Source organism: Capra hircus, chromosome 25, assembly GCF_001704415.2.
Source record: "Capra hircus breed San Clemente chromosome 25, ASM170441v1, whole genome shotgun sequence".
Lineage (NCBI taxonomy): Eukaryota > Metazoa > Chordata > Mammalia > Artiodactyla > Bovidae > Capra > Capra hircus.
Window position 1 is genome coordinate 9,468,048 of NC_030832.1, and position 20,607 is coordinate 9,488,654.

Consider the following 20,607-nt stretch of genomic DNA (forward strand, 5'->3'; position numbering starts at 1 on the left):
TGATTCCATTGCAGGAGGTGAGGGTTCGATCCCTGCTCAGGGAACTAAGATCCCACAAGCCTTGCAGTGCTGCCAAAAAAAGTTTAAAAACAAAACAAACCTCCTCTGTGTCCCCTCTGTGGTTCTGCCGCTCCCTATGCTTCATTGCCCCGGGTGCTTCAAGATGGGGTTCCGGCTCAAGCAGATGAGTAGGGGCAGAAATGGTTGGGGGCAGGGGAGGAAAAGGACCCCAAGGCCACTTCCCAGTCACTTAAGACAAGGCCTGCTGAGGTCCACAAGCCCCTCCAGCCTTGGAACACCCCTACCCTGGGGCTGATGACCATGGTGTTCTCTCTGCAGCCTTCCCAGAGGAGCTGCCTGTGGATCTGAAGCACCGGAAGCTAGGTGAGCAGGGCAGGTGGGCAAGAAAGCGGGGGCCCCTTCAGGTTCACACAGAAACTGGCATTTGAAAGTTGGGGTTCAGAGAGGTGAAGCCGCTTGTCCGAGATCACACAGCAAGTGAGAGGCGAGGCTGGGATTCAAACCGAGGTCATGATTCCATAGCCCATTGCTCTGAAGTTCAAGGACTGCTGGGAGATTCTGCTCCTCCTACAAAGCCTCTCCAATGATGCCTCCCTCCTCTTAACTCTGAGTCAGAGCTGCGACCCCCCACTCACCTCCCCCACCACCTAGTTCCACTGCGCCTGCAGGTCACCTGTCTCCTTGCAGAGTATAGTCACCTCGGATCGGCTGGTTCCCCAGTGCCCTTCCGCCCATGCCTCAGTGAGCCTCTTCCTCCACGCTCACCTTTCCCCCCCGACCCACCAGATGCTTCCTCCCCTCCCCTCCCTTCCTCTCCGCTCCCCCTTCTCCTCCCCTCTCACTTGGCTGTTTTGGGAAAGCTGGGGAAACCAGCCTCTTTGTGGGGATCAGATTGAGGAATGAAAGCCCCCGAGTCTGATGGAGGAAGCCTGGTCTCTGCCCTCAGCAAACTCAAATGTGATGGAGAAGTCAGGGATTCTGCCCACGAAGATGATAGAGAAAAAGTCTCTGTCTTCACAGAGCTCCCAGTCTGAGTGGGGGAGGCAAGTGTCCACCCTCCAAGGACTTGCAATTAAACAGAGGAGATAGATTTCTGCCTCAGACTGATGGGCAGTGTTGGGGTCTCTTAGGGTCCCTGGGGGCTCAGTGACTGGCTGGAGAGGGTGACAGGGGCCTGGGCTAACAGGTCTGCCCGCCCCTAGGTTTCCATGGTAGGAAGCACTCAGGACCCAGCCATAAAGAGGAGGCTGGGGCTGGGGACTGCCTAGCACAGAGCAGTTGCTGAAATGAAACCGGCTTCACCCAGGCCTGAGGACAGGTGTTTCCTTTCACTGCCAGCAAAGAGATCCACCCTGCCCTCCTCCACCCCTAAGAAGGCCCCTCCGGACACCTCCCCACTCCAGATCTCACCCAGCCTCTAACACGCCCCCTTCCTCACAGCCGAGCCCCTCACCATGCCTGTGGTGACTGGCACTTTCCTGGTGGGGCCAGTGAGCGACTCCTTGGCTCAGCCCTGCCCGCCGCCTTCTGCTCTGTTCAACACGGAGCCAGCATCCAGCCAGACCCAGCTGAAGGACCTGGGTATGTTAGGGGCTCCAAGAGGGTGGGCTTCCCCGCTCCCTGGAGGTGCCCCGGGAGTGGCTGTGGCAGCAGGGGTAGAATCCCTCCCTTTGCCAGTGTCTCCTCCACGTCTGTCCCAGCCAATCTGGTCCCCGGGTCCCATCCACTCAGTCTGTGCTGGAGAATATGCCTGGGAGGAAACGCATCCCTGGGAGATAGAGCAGGGAATCCCCTCCAATTAGGAAATTCACGCACCAGCCCTGCGCTTTCATCACTCATCAGCTGAGAACCCTCTGTGACAGCTACTCTGCTGGGTACCAGTAACAGCGCCAAGTGCAGGCCGACACAGCTGCGGCTCTCCGGTAGACCTTTATAAGGAGTCAGATATTCACTGGGGCTTCCCTGGTGACTCAGACGGTAAAGAATCTGCCTGCAATGTAGGAGACCCGTGTTCGCCAGGGAGGGAACGGCAACCCAGTCCAGGATTCCTGCCTGGAGAATTCCATGGACAGAGGAGCCTGGCGGGCTACAGTCCATGGTGTCACAAAGAGTTATGACTGAGAGACTAACACTTTCACTTTGTTTTCCATTAGATATTAACTCAGATGTTAATGAAGGAACTTCCCTTAAGACTCTGCACTTCCAGCGCAGGGGGCTGGGGCTGATCCCTGGACCAGTGGTCTGGGAACTAAGATCTCACATGCTGTGTGCAGTGCTGCCAATAATATTAATTTTTCTAGATAATTGAAATATATATATATTTTTAAAGATTTTAATGGAGAATCCAAAAATCACCTTCTCTGTCTCTTGCAGCACCTCCTTCCAGTTCCTTGTTGAGCTGCCTGAGTCTTCCCGCGGGACCCATTCAGATTATCCCCACTCTCTCCACTCTGCCCCAGGGGCTCTGGCCGATCTCAGGGACTGGGACAGGGGTCTCCAGTATACTCATCTACCAAAGTGAGTGTGTGAACCTGGGCTCCTCGCCTCCTCTTCCTGTGACCTGACTGCTCCTGTATCCCATGCGGCCCTTCCCCACTCCCACCCAAGTATTTGACAGGTGTAGCCTAGCATCTTCTCATGATCTTCCTTCCCCAGAACACCCTTCTCTGTCCCCATTTCCCAAAAATCAAAGCAGAGCTCCCCAATATGGTCCGAGTGGACCCACCACCCACCAAATGGCTAAGTGGCCTTTTTTGGGTCACTTTCCCCCACTAAGCCTTCTTTTTAAAAACAAAACAAAACAAAACTTTATTATATTTTAAAATCACGACATCATTGCATGCTAATTAACAAGCCAAACAACAGTAAGAGATACTTACAAGAGTTCCTGAGTGTCTCCCTCACTCTTGTAGTGCACTGTTGTGAACAGCTTGGTGCGCATGCTTGTACAGCTTTCTCTGAACTGCCTTGTTTCCAGGTCGGCAAAGTGGTCCCTGCTGACCTGCCCCATTGAAGGGTTGCGGATTGTCCAAGGGAAGGGATGCACTGGGCTCTCAGGGAGAGAGAACGCACCTAGGAGATGCTTCTATTCGATTCAAGAACTTCCTTTCAAAGTTGCTTGCCAGTTTTGTATAATGAACTGGTGCTCCAGGAGCAAGAGATATCTAGGAAAATGAGCTCTGGCCACATAGTGGGGAAAGTGCTTAGTAGCATTTGCCCTTAAGCACCCTATGAGATGATTGTTTCCATTTCACAGATGGGAAAACCAAGGCTCCAGGAGCTAGCTATAATTCCAGAGTTCTTTCCTCAACTCCATCCTGAAATGACTTCCTTGGGAAGTTTCCATCCCCTTTCCCCAGCCCTAGCCCCACAGCCTTATTTGGGGAAGGGGTGACCCAAGTGGGCTCCTAGCTGATTCTATACTCCTTTCCCATCTCCTGTAGGTGAGATGCCCCCGGCCAGGCAAACACCCCCGTCCAGCGGGCCTGCTGTCCAGAGCCTTCCCAAGTCCCCAGACCGGCCTGGCTCCACCAGCCCCTTTGCCCCGTCTGCAGCTGACCTCCCCAGCATGCCCGAACCAGCCCTGACCTCCCGTGCAAACCTGACAGGTAAGAATCAGCTTGACCTCTGAGAGTTACTGGAAACAGAACTAAAGGTTCTGGGGAAGAAATTGCCTCAGACAACGAGATCCACTCACAGAGCTGCCTGCAGGGACTGGCAAGTTGTGTTTGTGCAAAACAGGACAGGGTGTCCTGGGAGGTGGGTGCATGGGAGGGTGGGCGAGGGGAACAACAGGAGAATCCATGTCAAATCTCAGGAGCTTGTTACACGGCAGGAAAACAGGCTCAAGGCAGCCTGATCTGAATTGCCAGCAGAACCTGGAGATCTTGATTTTAGCATACGTATTGTGATTTCTGAAACACTGGTGAAAATTTTAAAAGTAGAGCCGGCCAAAGAAAGACATCTTTGAGTAGGATACAGCCTCAGGTCACCACCTGGGGACACTCAGCCCATGTCAGCTCTGCTCTTAGCATACTCAAGGGACTGATGACGCAGAAGGAGGGAGGTCCCTGGGGTGCCCCTCACCCTAACTCTAACACCAGCTTCTTCCCCTCCAGAGGATGAGATGTCCCCCACCAAATGCCCAGCAGCTGGCGGGGCCTCCAGCAAACTTCCCAAGTGGCCTGGTGAGTGGTGGCAGGGTCCCTTCCTTGCGGGCTCATTCATTCACGTGCTCATTTGGTCCCACCATCATCCCGTCATTCATTCCACCAGCTGCGCCTACACTTGGAGAAGTGTTTACTGAGGACCTGTCCCCCATGAGCCCATGCTACGTGTCAACATTTTCTTGTTTGCAAAGCTGGGAGAATGCAGGAGGGAAGGGTGGGTGACTGAGAGGGTGGGTGAAGGCAAGAGTGGGTGAGGAGTGTGAGAGGGTAGAAATAAAAGGGCAGCTTACAGAACGGCCAGACGGCTGAGTCGGACTCTGTCCCAGATACGCTTACAGGCACATGAGACATAGTCAAGTCACCAACAACCCTAGTATGACCCCCGTTTTACAGGTAAGGAAACTGAAGCATAGTGGGGTGCCTCACATGCTCAAGAGAACAGTAAAAAGTTGGACCAGATTCATGGATTCCGCTATCTTAGCTCTTAACACGCCTCCCCCCATGGCCTCCCTACGGTGGAGAATAAAAGCAACAAGGTCCTGCCGTCTGGCACAGGGTCTTGCTCAATGTTATGTGACAACTTCAATAGGGGAGTCTGGGGAGAATGGATCCATGTACATGTCTGGCTGAGTTGTTTTGCTGGGCGCCTGAAACTATCGCAATATCATTGATCGGCTAGACCCCAATATAAAATGACAAGTTAAGAAACAATGAAGGCTAGTGAGTGAAAGCAGTGGATAGATGATCAAGTGAGATGAGGGCATGACTGGGTGTAAGAAGGAATGAATGAGTGTCTGGATAACGGAGTGAGGCCGCTAATCAAGAAAGCGCTTAGGGAAGGCTGAGACGAATGGACGAAGAAGCTAGTGACGGGGGCCGGGCTGGCCTTACAGAGGCCAGTCCTGCCGCGAGCATCCTCCCCTCCCCCAACCCCACACACCCTTTGACCTGCGCAGAGAGCGTGGAGCAGTTTTACCAGTCGCTACGGGACAAGTACCTGGCCCAGCCCACCGGCCCAGAAGGCACCGTGGTGGAGATGGACCTGGTGAGGGTGAGGCTGGAGAAGAGCAGCGGGAAGAGCCAGGAGAGAGAGCTGGCTACCCTGGACTGGGCAGAGCGGCAGCCGGCCCGAGGGGGTCTGGCCGAGGTGCTGCTGGCTGCCAGCGACCGCCAGCAGCCCCGAGAGACGCGGGTGATCGCTGTGCTGGGCAAAGCGGGACATGGGAAGAGTCACTGGGCCCGGGCCGTGAGCCAGGCCTGGGCCCACGGCCAGCTGCCCCAGTACGACTTTGTCTTCTGGGTCCCCTGCCACCGTTTGGACCGTCTGGGGACCTCCTACCGCCTGCAGGATCTGCTGTCCTCCCTGGGCCCGCAGCCGCTGCCGGTGAACGACGAGGTCCTCAGTTACATCGCAAGGAAGCCCAACCGCATCCTGCTGGTCCTAGATGGCTTCGAGGAGCTGGAAGCCCACGACGGCTCCCTACACAGCACAGGGGGCCCCGGGTCGGCAGAGCCCCGCTCCCTCCGGGGGCTGCTGGCTGGCCTCCTCCAGCGCAAGCTGCTGCGGGGCTGCACCCTGCTGCTCACGGCCTGGCCCCGGGGCCGCCTGGCCCAGAGCCTGAGCAAGGCGGATGCCCTGTTCGAGGTGGCTGGCTTCTCGGCCCAGCAGGCTGAGACCTACGTGAAGCATTACTTTGAGTCGGAGGGGACCGCCGAGCACCAAGAGAGGGCCCTGGCACTCCTGCGGGCCCAGCCGTTCCTCCTGAGCCATAGCCACAGCCCCACCGTGTGCCAGGCCGTGTGCCAGCTCACAGAGGCCCTCCTGCAGCGGGGTGATGAAGCCCAGCTGCCCTCCACGCTCACGGGCCTCTATGTGGGCCTGCTAGGCCCAGCAGCCCGCGATGGCCCCCCGGGGGCTCTGGCAGGACTGGCCAGGCTGGCCTGGGAGCTGGGCCGTGCGCACCAGAGGGGCCTGAAGGCAGGCTGCTTCCCGTCGGCGGAGGCGAGGGCCTGGGCTGTGGCCCAAGGCTGGTTGCGGCCCACCCCGGGGGCCCCAGAGACGGAGCTGGCCTTCTCTAGCTTCCTCCTGCAGTGCTTCCTGGGGGCCGTGTGGCTGGCTCTGAGCGGCGAAATCAAGGACAAGGAGCTGCCGCAGTATCTGGCCTTGACCCCGAGGAAGAAGCGGCCCTATGACAACTGGCTGGAGGGTGTGCCGCGCTTCTTGGTCGGACTGGTCTTCCAGCCTCGTGCCAGCTGCCTGGGGGCCCTGGCAGGGCCGGCGGCCTCCACATCGGTGGACAGGAAGCAGAAGGTGCTCACGAGGTACCTGAAGCGTCTGCAGCCCGGGACGCTGCGGGCAGGGCGGCTGCTGGAGCTGCTGCACTGTGCCCACGAGGCACTGGACCCCGGGGTCTGGCAGCACGTGCTGCAGGGGCTCCCAGCCCGCCTCTCCTTCCTGGGCACGCGGCTCACACCTCCCGACACCCACGTGCTGGGCAGCGCCCTGGAGGCGGCGGGCCAAGACTTTTCCCTGGACCTCCGCAGCACTGGCATCGACCCTTCTGGCCTGGGGAGCCTCGTGGGACTCAGCTGTGTCACCCGTTTCAGGTGGGGGCCGGGGGCAGGAGAGGGGGCTCCTTGGCCTTGGGCGCCTACAGTGCATCTAGGTGCTGTGCCCAGTGCTGACTCCATGGGGGGTCTCATTTAGAATGAATGGCAGCCAGATGAGGGGAGACGTGATTCCATCCTTTTTTTTAAGATGAGGAAGCCGAACCTCAGAGGGGGACAGTAGCTTGCCTGAGGTCACACAGCCAGGGAAGGACAGCATCATTCTTTCAACCAGAATGTGAAGACCGGCCTTAAGCCAGGCACTGGGCCACGTCTAGAATCTAAGTGATCTGGGTTTGAGTTCACTTTCTTCTCTCCATGCCTTGGAGATGGAAACCCCATCAAGCCACCATTTTGTCATGGTGGGATTAAGGCCATAGCCTCCCTCAACTTCCCTGCCTCCATTCTCCTGTTCCACTCCACGTTATATTCCACCATCAGCACAGGCTCCCTAGAAATTGCATCTGATCATATTCCATCCTTGCTTCCAATCTTTCAGAGGCACCCTACCTCCCTCAGGATGAAGTAAAAATTCCTTAAATTAAGGAATCTAAATCCTTCAGTGATCTGTTTGATCATTTAATCACCAGAGAATCTCTTCCACCTTCCCCCTAAGCATAATTCACCCATGCTGTAAAGTCAACAATATTGTCATTCAACTGAGAATTTTCCACTGAGCTTCCTGGTAGCCAAAGCAAAAAGGGAAATAAAACCATTGGGAGAGTTGAGTAAATGGAAGAAGTGATAAGGGCTTGAGTGGTCATGCAAGACTCTCTAGAGGAAGTAGGGGTTGTGTTGAGGAAGGAAAGTATCTGAACAGGTAGGAGGTTCCTTCATGGAGCTGCTCCCCCTCCCCCATTATGGTCTAGCCTGGTCACTGTGCCCGGGTCTGAGGCCCTTCCTTCACAGGGCTGCATTGAGTGACACTGTGGAGCTGTGGGAGTCCCTGCAGCAGTGTGGGGAGGCCAAGCTACTCCGGGCGGTGGAGGAGAAGTTCACCATTGAGCCTTTCAAGGCCAAGTCCATGAAAGATGTGGAAGACCTTGGCAATCTCGTGCAGATCCAGAGGTGAGGGGGAGGGGACATGGGCGGTGGTCCAGGCCACACAGGACTTAGTATCATGGGCACTTCCAGTGCCTCCTCTTTTGGGGGAACCTCCCATGCCCCTCTCCATCCCTGGGCAATGACCATCTAGAATCTCTCACTGCGGTCGCCACCCAGGCAGAAACCCCAGGACCCATCACTGTGTCTACTTCCGAACTTGCCTTCATGGACCGACTTCTTTCCCAGCTAAATCTAAGGACACACTTTCAGGGACTCGCTTGGTGATCTGGGGGTTAGGACTCTGCCTTCCGGTGCAGGGGGCATGGGTTTGATCCCTGGCCAGGGACCTAAGGCCCCATGTGCTGCGAGGTGCAACCAAATTTTTCTTTAAAAATTAATAAATACAGCCAAGGGAATATTCTCTCCTGCTAAGTGTTCACCCAGTCAAACAAGTGACACCAGGGCCACCTTTCCAGGCAGCCAGGACCAGTGTCCCCATTTTATAGATGGCAGAGGTCTAAGGTTGAGACGGTGGAGGAGACATGACTGCAGGATAGGTGTCAATCCCTCCTTGCTTCATCATGCATTGTTTGAGCACCTACTGTGCTCTCTCTGGGGTGGATGTGGGTAATGCCTCCTCTAAGGCCCTTTTGTGTGAAACTCACAGTGATGCCTTAACAATATCCTTTTTGGAGATTCTTTTCTTTTTATTAAGGGGACAACAGAAGCCTGAGGAAGGCTGTCCTTCCAGGGAATTCTGGGAACTGGGGCACTAAGACACAGAGGAAGGGGCTCAGTGACGGTACAGTGCCAGCTCTCCACTGACGTTGCCCGTTCTCTCCAGGACAAGAAGCTCCTCTGAAGCAGCAGCTGGGGAGCTCCCTGCTATCCGAGACTTAAAGAAGCTGGAGTTTGCGTAAGCTGAGGGGTGGATCGTCTCGGGTTCCCAAGAGGTTTCTCCTCCAGCGTTATCTGGGCTGGTGCCACCAGAATGCAGATCAGCCCTCAGGATTATTCTTATCCTCTCATCCTCCCCCGCCACTCTGGAAACCAGCTTCCAGCAGCTGGGGCATGGCCAGTCCAGGCTAGTCCTGGAGGGTCTCACGGGTGAAGCTAACTGGCCCATTTGCTGGTGAAGATGCTCATTCGCATCCACTCATTCAACAGATCTACTCCTATGGCCAAGGCTGCTGTTCTCAATCAGCTTGCTGTCCAGTGTACAATTACCACCTGCTGCTGTGATTAGTGGCTGGAAACTCAAGGGCTATGAGACTCAGACTTAGGGGGCTTCCTGGAGGAGGTGATTGAAGCACTGAAGCTAGGCAAAGGAATAGGAATGAACCATGCTGGGTAGAGAAATTGTTATTATCTCCCCATTGTACAGAAGCAAACACTGAGGCCTTAGAGGGTATAAATTGTTTGTCCAGAGTCACAAATGTCAGATCAGCCTGGCTGGCTCTTGCTCCAATGCAGGAAAAAGCTAAATTCATAGTTGGACCTTGTTAGGGATTTTAAATCATCTGATGATTATGAAGGAATTATTAAGCACCTACAGTGTACTCAGTGCCTTTTGTATGTAATCTCATTAATTTTAAGAGCTGGGAGATAGTCATTATTGCCCCCATTTTACAGATGAGGAAACTGAGGCCTAGGGAGATTAAGTAACTTGCCCAGGGTCCTTGATGGGGCACCCACAAGCTGCCTGCTCCTCCTGATCATTGCTCCCCTGGCCCTCCAGAAAAAGCCAAGCATTTCTTCTTTTGAACAGAGAGAGACAAGATGCCAAATTTGTGTAGAGGTTAAAAAAAAAAAAAAAGTGTTGCTGAAAAGAGGAAACATATGAAAACAAGTACCAACGACCCATTCTGGCTTTGAATTATTTTCAGCTTCAAAAGCCCCTAGCTCGAAGTCGGAAGTGTGCTCTGGGGAGCAGCAGCCGTGGGGTAGAACACAGTCCAGAACCCGGAGGCTAGCCACCTGCAGGCCAGAAGCCCCGAGAAGTTCTGAGGAAGGAAGGAAGGGAGGGAGGGACTATTTTGGGCGTGTGACTGGCAGCTACCGTGTCCAGTGCCCTGTCGATCTCACCTGCCTATAGAGGAGGACGCTCAGCCACTCAGAGCCCAGCAGGGGCTGTGCCGGTGGACGCTTCTCCCGATCCAGGCCCCCTTTATCTCTTCAGCCTTGCCTCCTGTCCTCTGCAGCCACGTGTATCTTCTTGATGGTTTTCAACCTCACTAGGTCTGGTCCAACCCCTGGGCCTTTGCACTGGCTGTGCCTTCTGCCCAGGACGCTTTTCCCCAGGTGTCTGAATGGCCCATGCCCACACTTTCTTCCGGTTTTCAGCAAGAGAGATCTTTTCTTAAAAAAAAAAAAAAACTTAAAAAAATTTCATTTACTTATTATATTTGGCTTTCCTAGATCTCAGTTGCAGCCCAAAGGATCTTTGTTGCGTCACGCGGGATTTTTCCTTGCGATGTATGAGCTCTCTAGTTGTGACACGCAGACTTCATTTCTCCATGGCGTGTGGGATCTTAGATCCCCCACCAGGGACTGAACCTCCATCCCCTACACTGCCAGGTGCAGGCTTAACCACTGGACCACCACGGAAATCCCTGAGAGAGGCCTTTTCTGTCTCCCATATTTGAACGTACAGTTCTGCCCCGCTTGCGCTGGACTTTTCTCTGTATCACTTATAATCTCCCGTACCAGACAGTTTACCAGTTTACCAGTTTACCAGTTTACCAGTTTGCCGTCTGATTATCCGTCTTGCCTCTTGGTATGTTAGCTCCACGAGGGCTTTGACTTTTGTCTGCTTTGTTCACGGCGATCTGCGTTGCCAGGTTTGATGGGCCTGGCACCCAACAGGCAAGCAATCAATATTTAGTAAATGAATTCCTTAATCTTTTAAAAAACCTTCTAAGACTGGGACTCAATTTGAGAAGACTGAGACTCAGAGGTGAAGGGATTTGTCCAAAAGATCCCAGAGAAGCTAAGTGAAAAGTGTTAGTCACTCAGTCATCTCCAACTCTTTGCGACCCCATGGACTGTGGCCCACCAGGCTCCTCTGTCCATGGAATTCTCCAGGCAAGAATACTGGAGTGGGTTGCCATTTCCTTCTCCAGGGGATCTTCCTGAGCCGGGATGGAACCCAGGTCTCCTGCATTGCAGGCACATTCTTTACCATCTGAGCCACCAGGGAAGCCAGCCCAGATTCAAGTCAGATTTCTGATTCCCATCTCGTGACCTTTCATTAAGGCTGATGATGCCCAGACTTTAGGGTTTCAAAGATTGAGAATATTTCAAAGTGAATTTCAGTGACTCTGTGAAGTTACCATCTTTTCATTTATATCAGGTATGTTCATTCAAACAAGTGAAATAACCACTGATGGCACCATAATTTTATAAAAAATAAAACATTATGATGTCAAAAAAGTTCAAAGGATTTAATTTCAGAATAAAAGATGGTTCTTTACCTTGAGTACTTTAACCATATTAAGAAAAAGAGAGAAAACCCTTTGTCATCTTTATTTTTCTCATTCCCTTGAAGTCTGTTCTAAATGTCCATCCAGGCTGTGTGGCCTTACGTGAGTTAGTTAACCTCTCTGTGTCTTGGTTTCCCCATCTGTAAAATGGGACTAAGAAGGGCTCCTAAATTCAGAGTCATTGTGAGGATTAAATGGGATCTGGCTGATGAACCCGGCATGTTCTTGGCATATAAAAAGTGCTCAAGAAATGGTTCTGTTTGTTATGAAATAGCAATGGAAAATATGTAAGACGTCTTTCTCAGGGCTGGAGGTGGGTCCTCAGGCCAGCATTTGGGAACCATTTCCCCAGGCCAGGGTGGGATAAGGGTGCACATGGATAATGGCAGGGGTGAGACCTGGCTCCCCATGTGGAGATGAAGGCTGGGGAGCCCCCAGCTGGGAGCCCAGCAGGCCTCTTGAGTGGGTTTTGTGAAATCTGCCTGAAGTAGAAAGGACTGGGGTCTCCCCAGGTGGGGCAGGGAGGGGGTAAGGTCTCAGGTGGGCCTGCCTTCTGTGGGGTCGAATAGTGGGGCCATGGCTGTTTCAGGGTCTTGACTCTGCTATTTGCCTCTTAGGCTGGGCCCTGTCTTGGGCCCACAGGTTTTTCCTAAACTGGTGAAGATCCTCGAGGCCTTTACTTCCCTTCAGCATCTGGAGTGAGTATAAACCCTGGAGTTTCTCCAAACCCTGGCCCTGTCTGTCCTCTTCTCCCTGCTTCCTTAGTGTGGCTGGTGTGAGTGACCGGATGCCCCCACTGCAGGGAAGGGATGAGAGATGGAAACAATAAAAAGACGTTGAATCCTTTTGTGACCTTTGAGACACTTTTCCCCTCTTGTGCTGCTCCCAGCAACTCCACGGGGGATGTAGGGGTGAGGAATGTGATCACAGTTGTACAGTTCAGGTCTCAAGAGGTTGGGGAACTTGCCCCAGCTCATGGGGCTCCCAGGAAGGAAAACAGATTCAGATCTGTGGGGAGGTCAGAGCCTTGTTCGGTGATTGGCCGCCTGGTGCTCCCAGGAGATGCAGACACTCTCATATTCTCGGAGCTCAGCTGCATCTGGCCGTGGTGTGCCCAGGGGTGGGGAGATCGGGGGAGGCTGCTGCTGGGTTGAAGGGTGGGGGAGAGTCAGGTGGCCTCTGGGGTGCTGGCTGATGCACCCCCATCTGATCCTACCTGCAGCCTGGACTCGCTGAGCGAGAACAAGATCGGGGACGAGGGTGTTGCCCAGCTCTCAGCCACCTTCCCTCAGCTGAAGGCCCTGGAGACACTCAAGTGAGTGGGCTGGGCTTGCCCTTCCTGCTGCATTTGTCCCCAGAGTTCCGCCTTTCCTTTCGTTCCCTCCTCCATTCAATCATCCATCTGTTTAGTCATGCATTTAGTCATTCATTCATTCATTTAGTAGAATTACTAATCATTTATTCATTTAATCAGCAAATATGTAGGAAGCACCTATTATATGCAGACACAGTTCAATGCCCTGGAGACTCAGCTTTAAGCAAAGCAAAGTCCCTGGCCTCAGAGATCTTCTAGGGAGGGGACACAACAAACCAAGAAACAGGCGTCATAACTGGGAAGTGTGCAGTAATGAGTGTAAGCAAGGTCTAATGAGAGAAAGTTAGACTGAGGGTGGGAGCTAGGTTAGGATTTATCAGTAAAACACTGATAGTAAAATAGTAGATTTTGATTTTAAAAAAGCTGTTCTGGGTTTGGGGGAGTAGGAGATGGATATGAGGCAGGAGCGTCAGCATGATTTTTTACTGAACCTAAAGGGATCGTTAAACTTCATGCACACTCTACTCCACAACCATGATCAGGGAAGCCACAGAATTCACCAGAACCAATTAGGGACTTCCCTGGTGGAGGGACACTGAGACTTCTTAGGCAATTTAGAGTGTTTAAGGAGATAATGTGAGTGAGCTAGGTTCCACTCCCATCTTCCTTCCTTCCTCCTTTCCTTCCCTGATTCCTCCCCCCATCTCTGTCTCCTACGTTTGCTTCCCCACTTAGGTATCTTCTGAGCACCTCCTATGAACTTTGCACAGCTCTAGGCACACATTTACAGTAATGAACAAAACAGACCCGACCCCTCACCTCGAGGAGCTCAAACAAATAATGTGAACCCTCATGTAATGACAGTCCTGAAAAGTGGTCCAGGGGGAAAAGAAGGGATGCTATAAACTCATAGAACAGGTGTGGGAGGAGTGCAGTCTCTCTCACCCGCATCCTCACCCCAGCATCCCGCTCAGCCTCAGCATGTGCCTGCATCCTTTTACTGGTCCAGTTTACCCATAGTGCCCCTCACACAGTTCAGCACCCACGGCTCCCATCCAGGTGGACTGTCTTGCGTTTGCTGCCCTGGGCCGCCCTGTGAGGAAGCGGAGGTCCCCAGCTCTGCCCAAGCCTGGGCGATGGTGCTGGTGGGAAGGGGCTTTCAGGTTTGGCGCTGAGCCCTCCCTCTTGTTGTGCTCCTGCAGCTTGTCCCAGAACAACATCACCGACGTGGGTGCCTGCAAGCTGGCCGAGGCTCTGCCCGCGCTGGCCGCCTCCCTCCTCAGGCTGAGGTGAGTGGGGTCCGCATCTGTCAGGTGCTGAGCTGGTGGGCTGGGGGTGGGCAGAGAGCCCCTTGGTTACCAGCCGCAAAGTCCCTGGAAGCAGTTGCTACAGGCTGTTCCGTTGGGCTGGTGTTGCACAGTTTGGTGGGGTTGGGGAGTGGGGGGCACCGACCTAAAACCCAACATGAACACACCCCACTGGAGGTGGGCGATGCCACCACCCTGGACAAGAGGGTTAGCAGTCCCCGGAGGAAGGGCAAATTCTAGGCAAGTCGTTTTCTCATCCCGTCTGTTTCCTCATCTGGAAAACGGGTACCATCTCTATGGCCTACAGAAAACGCCTGGTGCAGTGCCTGGCTCTGGCGCTTAATAGATGTTGGTCCTCCTTCCCCAGGGGATGGCAGGACTGAGCCTTTTCTGGAGTTCAGGGTTAGTGATTTCTAGAAGGCTGACCGTGCACAGGCAGCCTTGGCTGGCTCTTGTCACTCGGACACCGGTCCGTGCCTACACTGCCACCTTCTGGTGAGGCTTGGAATAGCACATCTTGCTTTTGATTAACTTCCTGCCTGGCCCTTGGACTTGCCTTGTGGTTCTGCTGGTAAAGAATCGCCTGCACTGTGGGAGACCTGGGTTCGATCCTTGAGTTATGAAGATCCCCTGGAGAAGGGAAAGGCTACCCACTCCAGTATTCTGGCCTGGAGAATTCCATGGACTGTACAGGCCATAGGGTCGTAAAGAGTCGGACACGACTGAACGACTTTCACTCAGCCTGGCCTCTGGTGGTACCTGGTACTGATGGTCTTTCTAGTCCATTAGCCTTCCAGCCAGGGTCCCCGCGTGCCATTGCATAGGCTGTGTGCTGTGCAGCTTGCATAGGCTATGTTGGCACTGCCTAGGGTTGTGAGGGCATCTAAGATTCTTTAATATCAACTGTGGGCCAGAACCTGTGCTAGGAACTAGAGATACAGCTGTGAACAAAACCAACACAGGCCTTGCTTTTGAGCTCCTTGCTTAACAAATAAGCAAATGAGTAAAAGAAGTATTTAAAAGGCCGATTCATGCTGGGAAGGAGGAAATTAACAAAGGCCCGGGAGAGGACAACAGGGAGGACTGAATTCACCAGGGAGGTCAGGAGAGCTCTGCAGAGGCGGCCCTCCCCCTCCTGTAGGATGCTGTCAGGGAAAAGCATTCCAGGAAGAGGGAATAGCAGATGCAAAGGGCCTGATGTGGGAAAGGGGTTGGGTCCTTCAGAGCCATAAGTGGGGTGGGCCCCTGTGGCTGGATATAAGAAACTAGGGCCAGAGGGGAGATGAGGCGAGAGAGGTCAGGGAAGGCCAGACCATACAGAGAGATCTTCATTAGGGTCGGGAGGGAGACTGGGGGTTTTCTGCTGTGAATGGAGAAGCAGGTGGGGCTGGTGGGGGTGATGTGGGTTCTGGGCTTTCACTGCTGCGGCCCAGGTTCTATCCCTGACTGGGGAACTGAGACCCTGCAAGCTGCATGGCATGGCCAAAAAATGAAAAAAAAAAAGAAACCTCATATTTTAAGGACTTTAAGATGCCTTCCATTGGTAAGACATTAAGAGGACAAACCACTGTTAACTAAACGATGACATCCTTTGATTATCAGACACATCCTGATCTCAGTGATTTTCAAATGTGAGCACGTACCTCTTGGCATCAGTGAAATATGGGAAGAATCCTCTCCCTGTGGCGGGGAGGAAGGGCCCCCTGGGTTCTAAGGTCCATCCCAGGAGGAGACTGCGAAAGCTCTCCCTGGTTCCTGCCCTGGTGCGAGCCGACTCACGGCTTCAGGGGTCCCCGGAGCTCGGCGTGAATCCCGCTGCTGCAGTGTAGCCCTGCGCTTTTTCATGCGGTCCCGCAGTGCTGCTCTGAGGCCGGGTCAAGGCAAAGTCACGGCCTTGAAATTAGAACCGCGGCCGCACCCGGCTGGTTATAAGGACTCTTGTTAATGAGGCGTCCGCGACACCCGTGTTTCTACTTTTGACACTGCTGGTGGTGACTGAGTACCCTACAGAAACCCAAGCCTGCCTAGTGACTCTGGGTTTCGCTCTTCCCTGCTATATCCCCAATGCTGGGCGCACTACAGTAACTGATATAACCTCACAACTGCCCCCCCCCCCCCCCCCGCCACCCTGGGAGATATAATAACCGTAGTTAACAAGTAGTTCATTCCACGTGTCGAGCACCATTCTGGTATTTTACCAACACGAACTTATTTACTCCTCCCCACTATTACTCTAACATGCCCATTTTATGGAGGCACAAACTGAGTCACAGGGACGCTGAGTAACTTGCCAAAAGTCAGGCAGCAAGCTGCAGAGCTGGGATTTGAACTTGAGGTGTCCCTGGCAGGAAGCTACCTCCACTAGGTCCTGCTGCTTCCCCAGACTCACTGAGTAACCACGGAGAAGTTATTCGGTTTCCCCCTCTGTCGAATGGGGCTATAGTCCCAGCTGGTGTGTCTGCCGCTAGGCCCTGACCCCCCAGCACCCCTGGCCCCTGGCCTGACCTCTGTCTCCCACAGCTTGTACAATAACTGTATCTGCGACGCGGGAGCCGAGAGCCTGGCACATGTGCTTCCAGACATGGTGTCCCTCCGGGTGCTGGAGTGAGTGTGGGAGCCTGGGCCATGCGGGCAGGGCTTGGGAGGACCGGGGGCCTCTTGCTGGCATCGTGGGAAGCGTTGGTTGTCGAGAGCGTGGTGCTGGCCTTGGTCTGAGGCTGGATGGTCCCCAGGGCCAGGATCCACAATGGCTTTCTCTCCTCAGCGTCCAGTACAACAAGTTCACAGCCGCTGGGGCCCAGCAGCTTGCCGCTGGCCTGAGAAAGTGCCCTCAGGTGAAGACACTGGCGTAAGTCTTGGCCGAGGTGGAGGGGGGTCAGCATGGGGTTCACCTGAGCTCAAATCCCACTCTGCCCCTCTCCAGAGTGTGACCTTGGGCAACAAGACATGTCACCCTGCTGGCCTCAGTCTCTTTTCTTATTTTTGCTTCAGCTTAGGGGATCTTAGTTCTCTGACCAGGAATTGACCCCAGGCTCTCAACAGTGAGAGCGCTGAGTCCCATCCACTGGACTGCCAGGGAATTCCCTGGCCTCAGTTTCTTCATCTGTAAAATGGGAGTGATAATAATATTTACCCCCAAGCAATTTTGTGGGGTTTAAATTAGTCAAGATACTTAGGACAGTGTCTGGTACACGAAAAGACTCGATATAGTAAGCAGAACAATACGAAATGGCTTTTATCTGTTGACCTATGTGCTGTGCTGTGCTTAGTCGCTCAGCTGTGTCCGACTCTTTGTAACCTGCCAGGCTCCACTGTCCACAAGGATTCTCCAGGCAAGAATACTGGAGGGGGTTGCTATGCCCTCCTCCACTGTTGACCTACACAACTGTCAACTTCATATGATTCAGACTTATTATTACCTCACTATGACGTCCACTGTCCGATACTGTACTTTATAATCTTTCAAACCGCTGTCGTCTACATAATCACTCATCTCTTGCTAAGAGGAGCAGGGTGGCTCTTGTAAGACTCACTATGCAGACGTGAAGAAGGCACAGAGAGGTTGGCTAACCTTTCTGAGATCACACCACAAGTTCTCGACCGTTGTTGTGGTCCCGTCACTCAGTTGTGTCCGACTCTTTGCGACCTCAGGGAGTGCAGCACGCCAGGCCTCCCTGTCCTTCACTATCTCCTTGAAGCAGAATCAAGTTTAAAAAGAGGGGGTCACTAGACTTCTGGTGTCCCCATGACCCCACACTAAGCTGGGTGGGAGGTGGAATTTGGAGGCAGCTTGTGTTGGGGACTCCGGACCACCCCCCGTCCTCTGACCTGGCCTCCGTGTGCCACGCCCCCTCACAGGATGTGGACGCCCACCATCCCCTTTGGCGTCCAGGAACATCTGCAGCAGCTCGACCCACGAATCATTCTGAGATGATCCAGGCTGTGGCTGGGACAAGGGAACTGAGGTGAGCTTGGGAGGGGAGAGCCCTGGGGGGCTCCAGGGACAGGGTCCCAGGAAGTCAGTGTCCGGAAAAGGTGGGCGGGGCAGCAGCTAGGAGCTGGGGGACCGCTCCTGGACCCATGTTCTGTCTGCCACCCCCTACCCTGCCTCCTTCTCTGCTGGGGTGTCTTCTAAAGGCTCTGAGGACTTGGGCCCTGGGGATCCCCCCTGTGGTCATGTCTGGGGGCCCCGGGATGGACAGGCAGGTCAGCGTGCATGCCTCGCAGCCCTCAGCATTGGAAGGTCTTCCTCTGAGGATGCCCCAGCTAGCCCGGCTGCTATCTCAGTCCTCTGGCTGCCCCGTTGCCCAGCCCTGTCTTCAGAGGAATTCATTCTACCGATTTCTGTGCACGCGACTGCCCTCTCACTTCCGTGCGCCCCCCGACCTGGGATGTCCCCTCGTCCATCCCCGCCCCCCTCCCATCCCCGGGCTCGACCACGCTCTCGCCGTGTGCTGATCTGCCCTGTCCTAAAGCTTCCTCATCTCCCCCCTCCCAGCCTCCCACAGCATGCTCTCCGAGGACACTGACCGTGCTGGACGCTCGCCTGGTTCTTTGGGGATGCGGGTTTCTTGGCCTGTGTCCCGTGGGACGTGGTATTGTGGTGCCCAGCCCCGGTGACTCAGGGTCAGCCCCCGCCCAGCCGGGGAGAGGACCCGCTGCCTGCTCTGCGGACCGACCCCTTGGTTCCCGGGGTGGATGTCAGGCCCGCTCAGCCACCACCGCGGCTCTGGCAGGTGGGCGGGCGCCCAGGGGCCGCTGCTGAACACCCAGGAGCCCTGAGGCATTCCCCAAAGGACACTGCAGAGAGCTGTGGCCAAGGCTGGGGCGATGGGTGAGGCAGCCACATATCCGGCGGCCCGGGTCCCTCGTGGCCGGGGGGAAAGCACGTTTCCAGGCTGCTCTCCTAGCAGGACCGGCTCCAAGGATGCCTGCGAGCATCATCCAGCCTGTTCATTGCTCAAAGCATGACCGCTGGAAATTCTCGGCAGCTGCCTTCTCTCTCTGGGACTCACTGGTTTGCACTGATTCTTTTCACCGCGGCCAAAGCTAGGCCTGGCCAGACGCACTGGACCTTCTCGGGGACAGAGCTGACGATACACTAATGGAGGAGGGGCGGGACCATGGCCTGGACCACATTCGCCTTTTTGCCTCCATTTCCTGTTGGTTTTTTTCCACTACATAAAAATCTGTTACTTAATCCCACGGGCAGGTACTGTGTTTATGTTGTGATTACTAAATTTGGGGTGCACACTCTTCTGGCTAACTAACGGATCACAAGCCACCCCCAAAACGCAGTGGCTTAAAACAGCACCGATGTTTATTCTGTTCTTAAGCATCTGTCTTTTGGGCAGGGCTTGGCGGGGACTGCTCACCTCTCTGCCCCGCTCCGGGTCAGCTGGGGTCGTCTGAAGGCTCCGTCTCTCGTGTGCCTGGCACCTGATGCTGACTGGGGCCCTCGGTGCCTCTAAGGAAGTGGGGCGGGGGGCTCTCCAGATGGGGGCTTCCTCACGCCTGGTGGCTGGGTTGAAGGGTGATCATGCCAACAGGAAGAGAAGTTGGGAGGGGGAGACGGAGACCACGGGGAGAAGTCGTGTCCTTTTTATAAGCCAGCCTTGGCTATCACACAGCATCACTTCTGCCATATTCTACAGCCAGTTGACCGGGACCCTTGCTCTCCTCCCCTGCCCAGACCCCTCCAGCCTTCCACCCCCACCCACCCATCCACACACAGCAGAGTCCACTTTGGCCCCAGTCCTGTCTTTGGGGAAAGGATCTTCTCTACGGCTTCCTACCCTTCATTGGAAACTTCACGACTCGGTGGTCAACAAGGGCGAAGCACTGTGAGCTTTACGTAGTATTTTCCTCTGTCTCTGCCCCACGCTCTATCCTGGGAGTCGCTGCTTAGCTGAGCTGGCGTCGGGCCCTGGCCGTGGCGAGCCTGGAAGGGACCTGGCAGCTTTGCTGTCTACATAGAGAACTGCCAGGGTGGTTGGTGTGTTTCACTGGAGCATGGCTTGCTTAGTCAGAAGCCCTGATTTGGGACATCTTGGCTCTCTCCTGGCAGCTGTGGGAACTGCCTGTGCCCCAGTCTGGTTGCCTGGCTCCCAGCCTCTCCCCCTCTTCCCAGCAAGTAGGGGTTGAGGGTCAAGAGTGTCAGAGGGATTCTGATCCAGCTGTCTGGCTGAACGTCCTGGCAGAAAGGTGGTGCCTTCTGCCTTAGGGGAAGCCCTCTAAGAAGGAAGGCCCCCCAGGCCCTGGGGGCTAAGGGCATCCAGCCTTGTACTGGGGCATCACCCCTCATGGTGTCCCTGCACGTGTGGGCTTTGTGGACTCCATGAAACTCCAACGTGTGCAACCACAGGAAGACAGTCTCCTTCTGATCCAGGCATCTACAGCACCCCTCAATCAGGTGAGGTGGGCATGACCACCCCCACTGCTTTTGATCTGTTCACGGGTGACAGAATGAGATCAGAGGCTCTAATTATTCATAATGACGACTTTAAATGAGAGATGTGTGCATGCACGGGTGTTCAGTCGTGTCTGGCTCCTTCTGACCCACGTACTGCAGCCCACCAGGCTCCTCTGTCCATGGGATATCCCAGGCAAGAATACTGGAGTGGGTTGCCATTTCCTCCTCCAGGGGATCTTCCCAGCCCAGG

The 20,607-nt window shown here is 54.5% G+C and overlaps 1 protein-coding gene across 4 annotated transcripts in view; it reads left to right on the plus strand.

Moving 5' to 3' along the window:
- CIITA (class II major histocompatibility complex transactivator) overlaps positions 1 to 19,150 on the plus strand; it is a 55,142-nt gene extending 35,992 nt beyond the window's left edge. For 3 of the 4 annotated variants that reach the window (XM_018040957.1, XM_018040960.1, XM_018040961.1), the window contains exons 6-20: positions 340 to 384; positions 1,462 to 1,602; positions 2,395 to 2,538; positions 3,465 to 3,629; positions 4,140 to 4,208; positions 5,147 to 6,797; positions 7,707 to 7,865; positions 8,686 to 8,757; positions 11,941 to 12,021; positions 12,546 to 12,638; positions 13,841 to 13,927; positions 16,466 to 16,549; positions 16,710 to 16,793; positions 17,804 to 17,910; positions 18,444 to 19,150. In XM_018040957.1, the coding sequence (XP_017896446.1) occupies positions 340 to 384; positions 1,462 to 1,602; positions 2,395 to 2,538; positions 3,465 to 3,629; positions 4,140 to 4,208; positions 5,147 to 6,797; positions 7,707 to 7,865; positions 8,686 to 8,757; positions 11,941 to 12,021; positions 12,546 to 12,638; positions 13,841 to 13,927; positions 16,466 to 16,549; positions 16,710 to 16,793; positions 17,804 to 17,879 (2,951 nt within the window). In that variant the 3' untranslated portion in view covers positions 17,880 to 17,910; positions 18,444 to 19,150. The remainder of the gene's footprint in view (positions 1 to 339; positions 385 to 1,461; positions 1,603 to 2,394; positions 2,539 to 3,464; positions 3,630 to 4,139; positions 4,209 to 5,146; positions 6,798 to 7,706; positions 7,866 to 8,685; positions 8,758 to 11,940; positions 12,022 to 12,545; positions 12,639 to 13,840; positions 13,928 to 16,465; positions 16,550 to 16,709; positions 16,794 to 17,803; positions 17,911 to 18,443) is intronic. The other variant, XM_018040959.1, reaches the window with a different exon arrangement.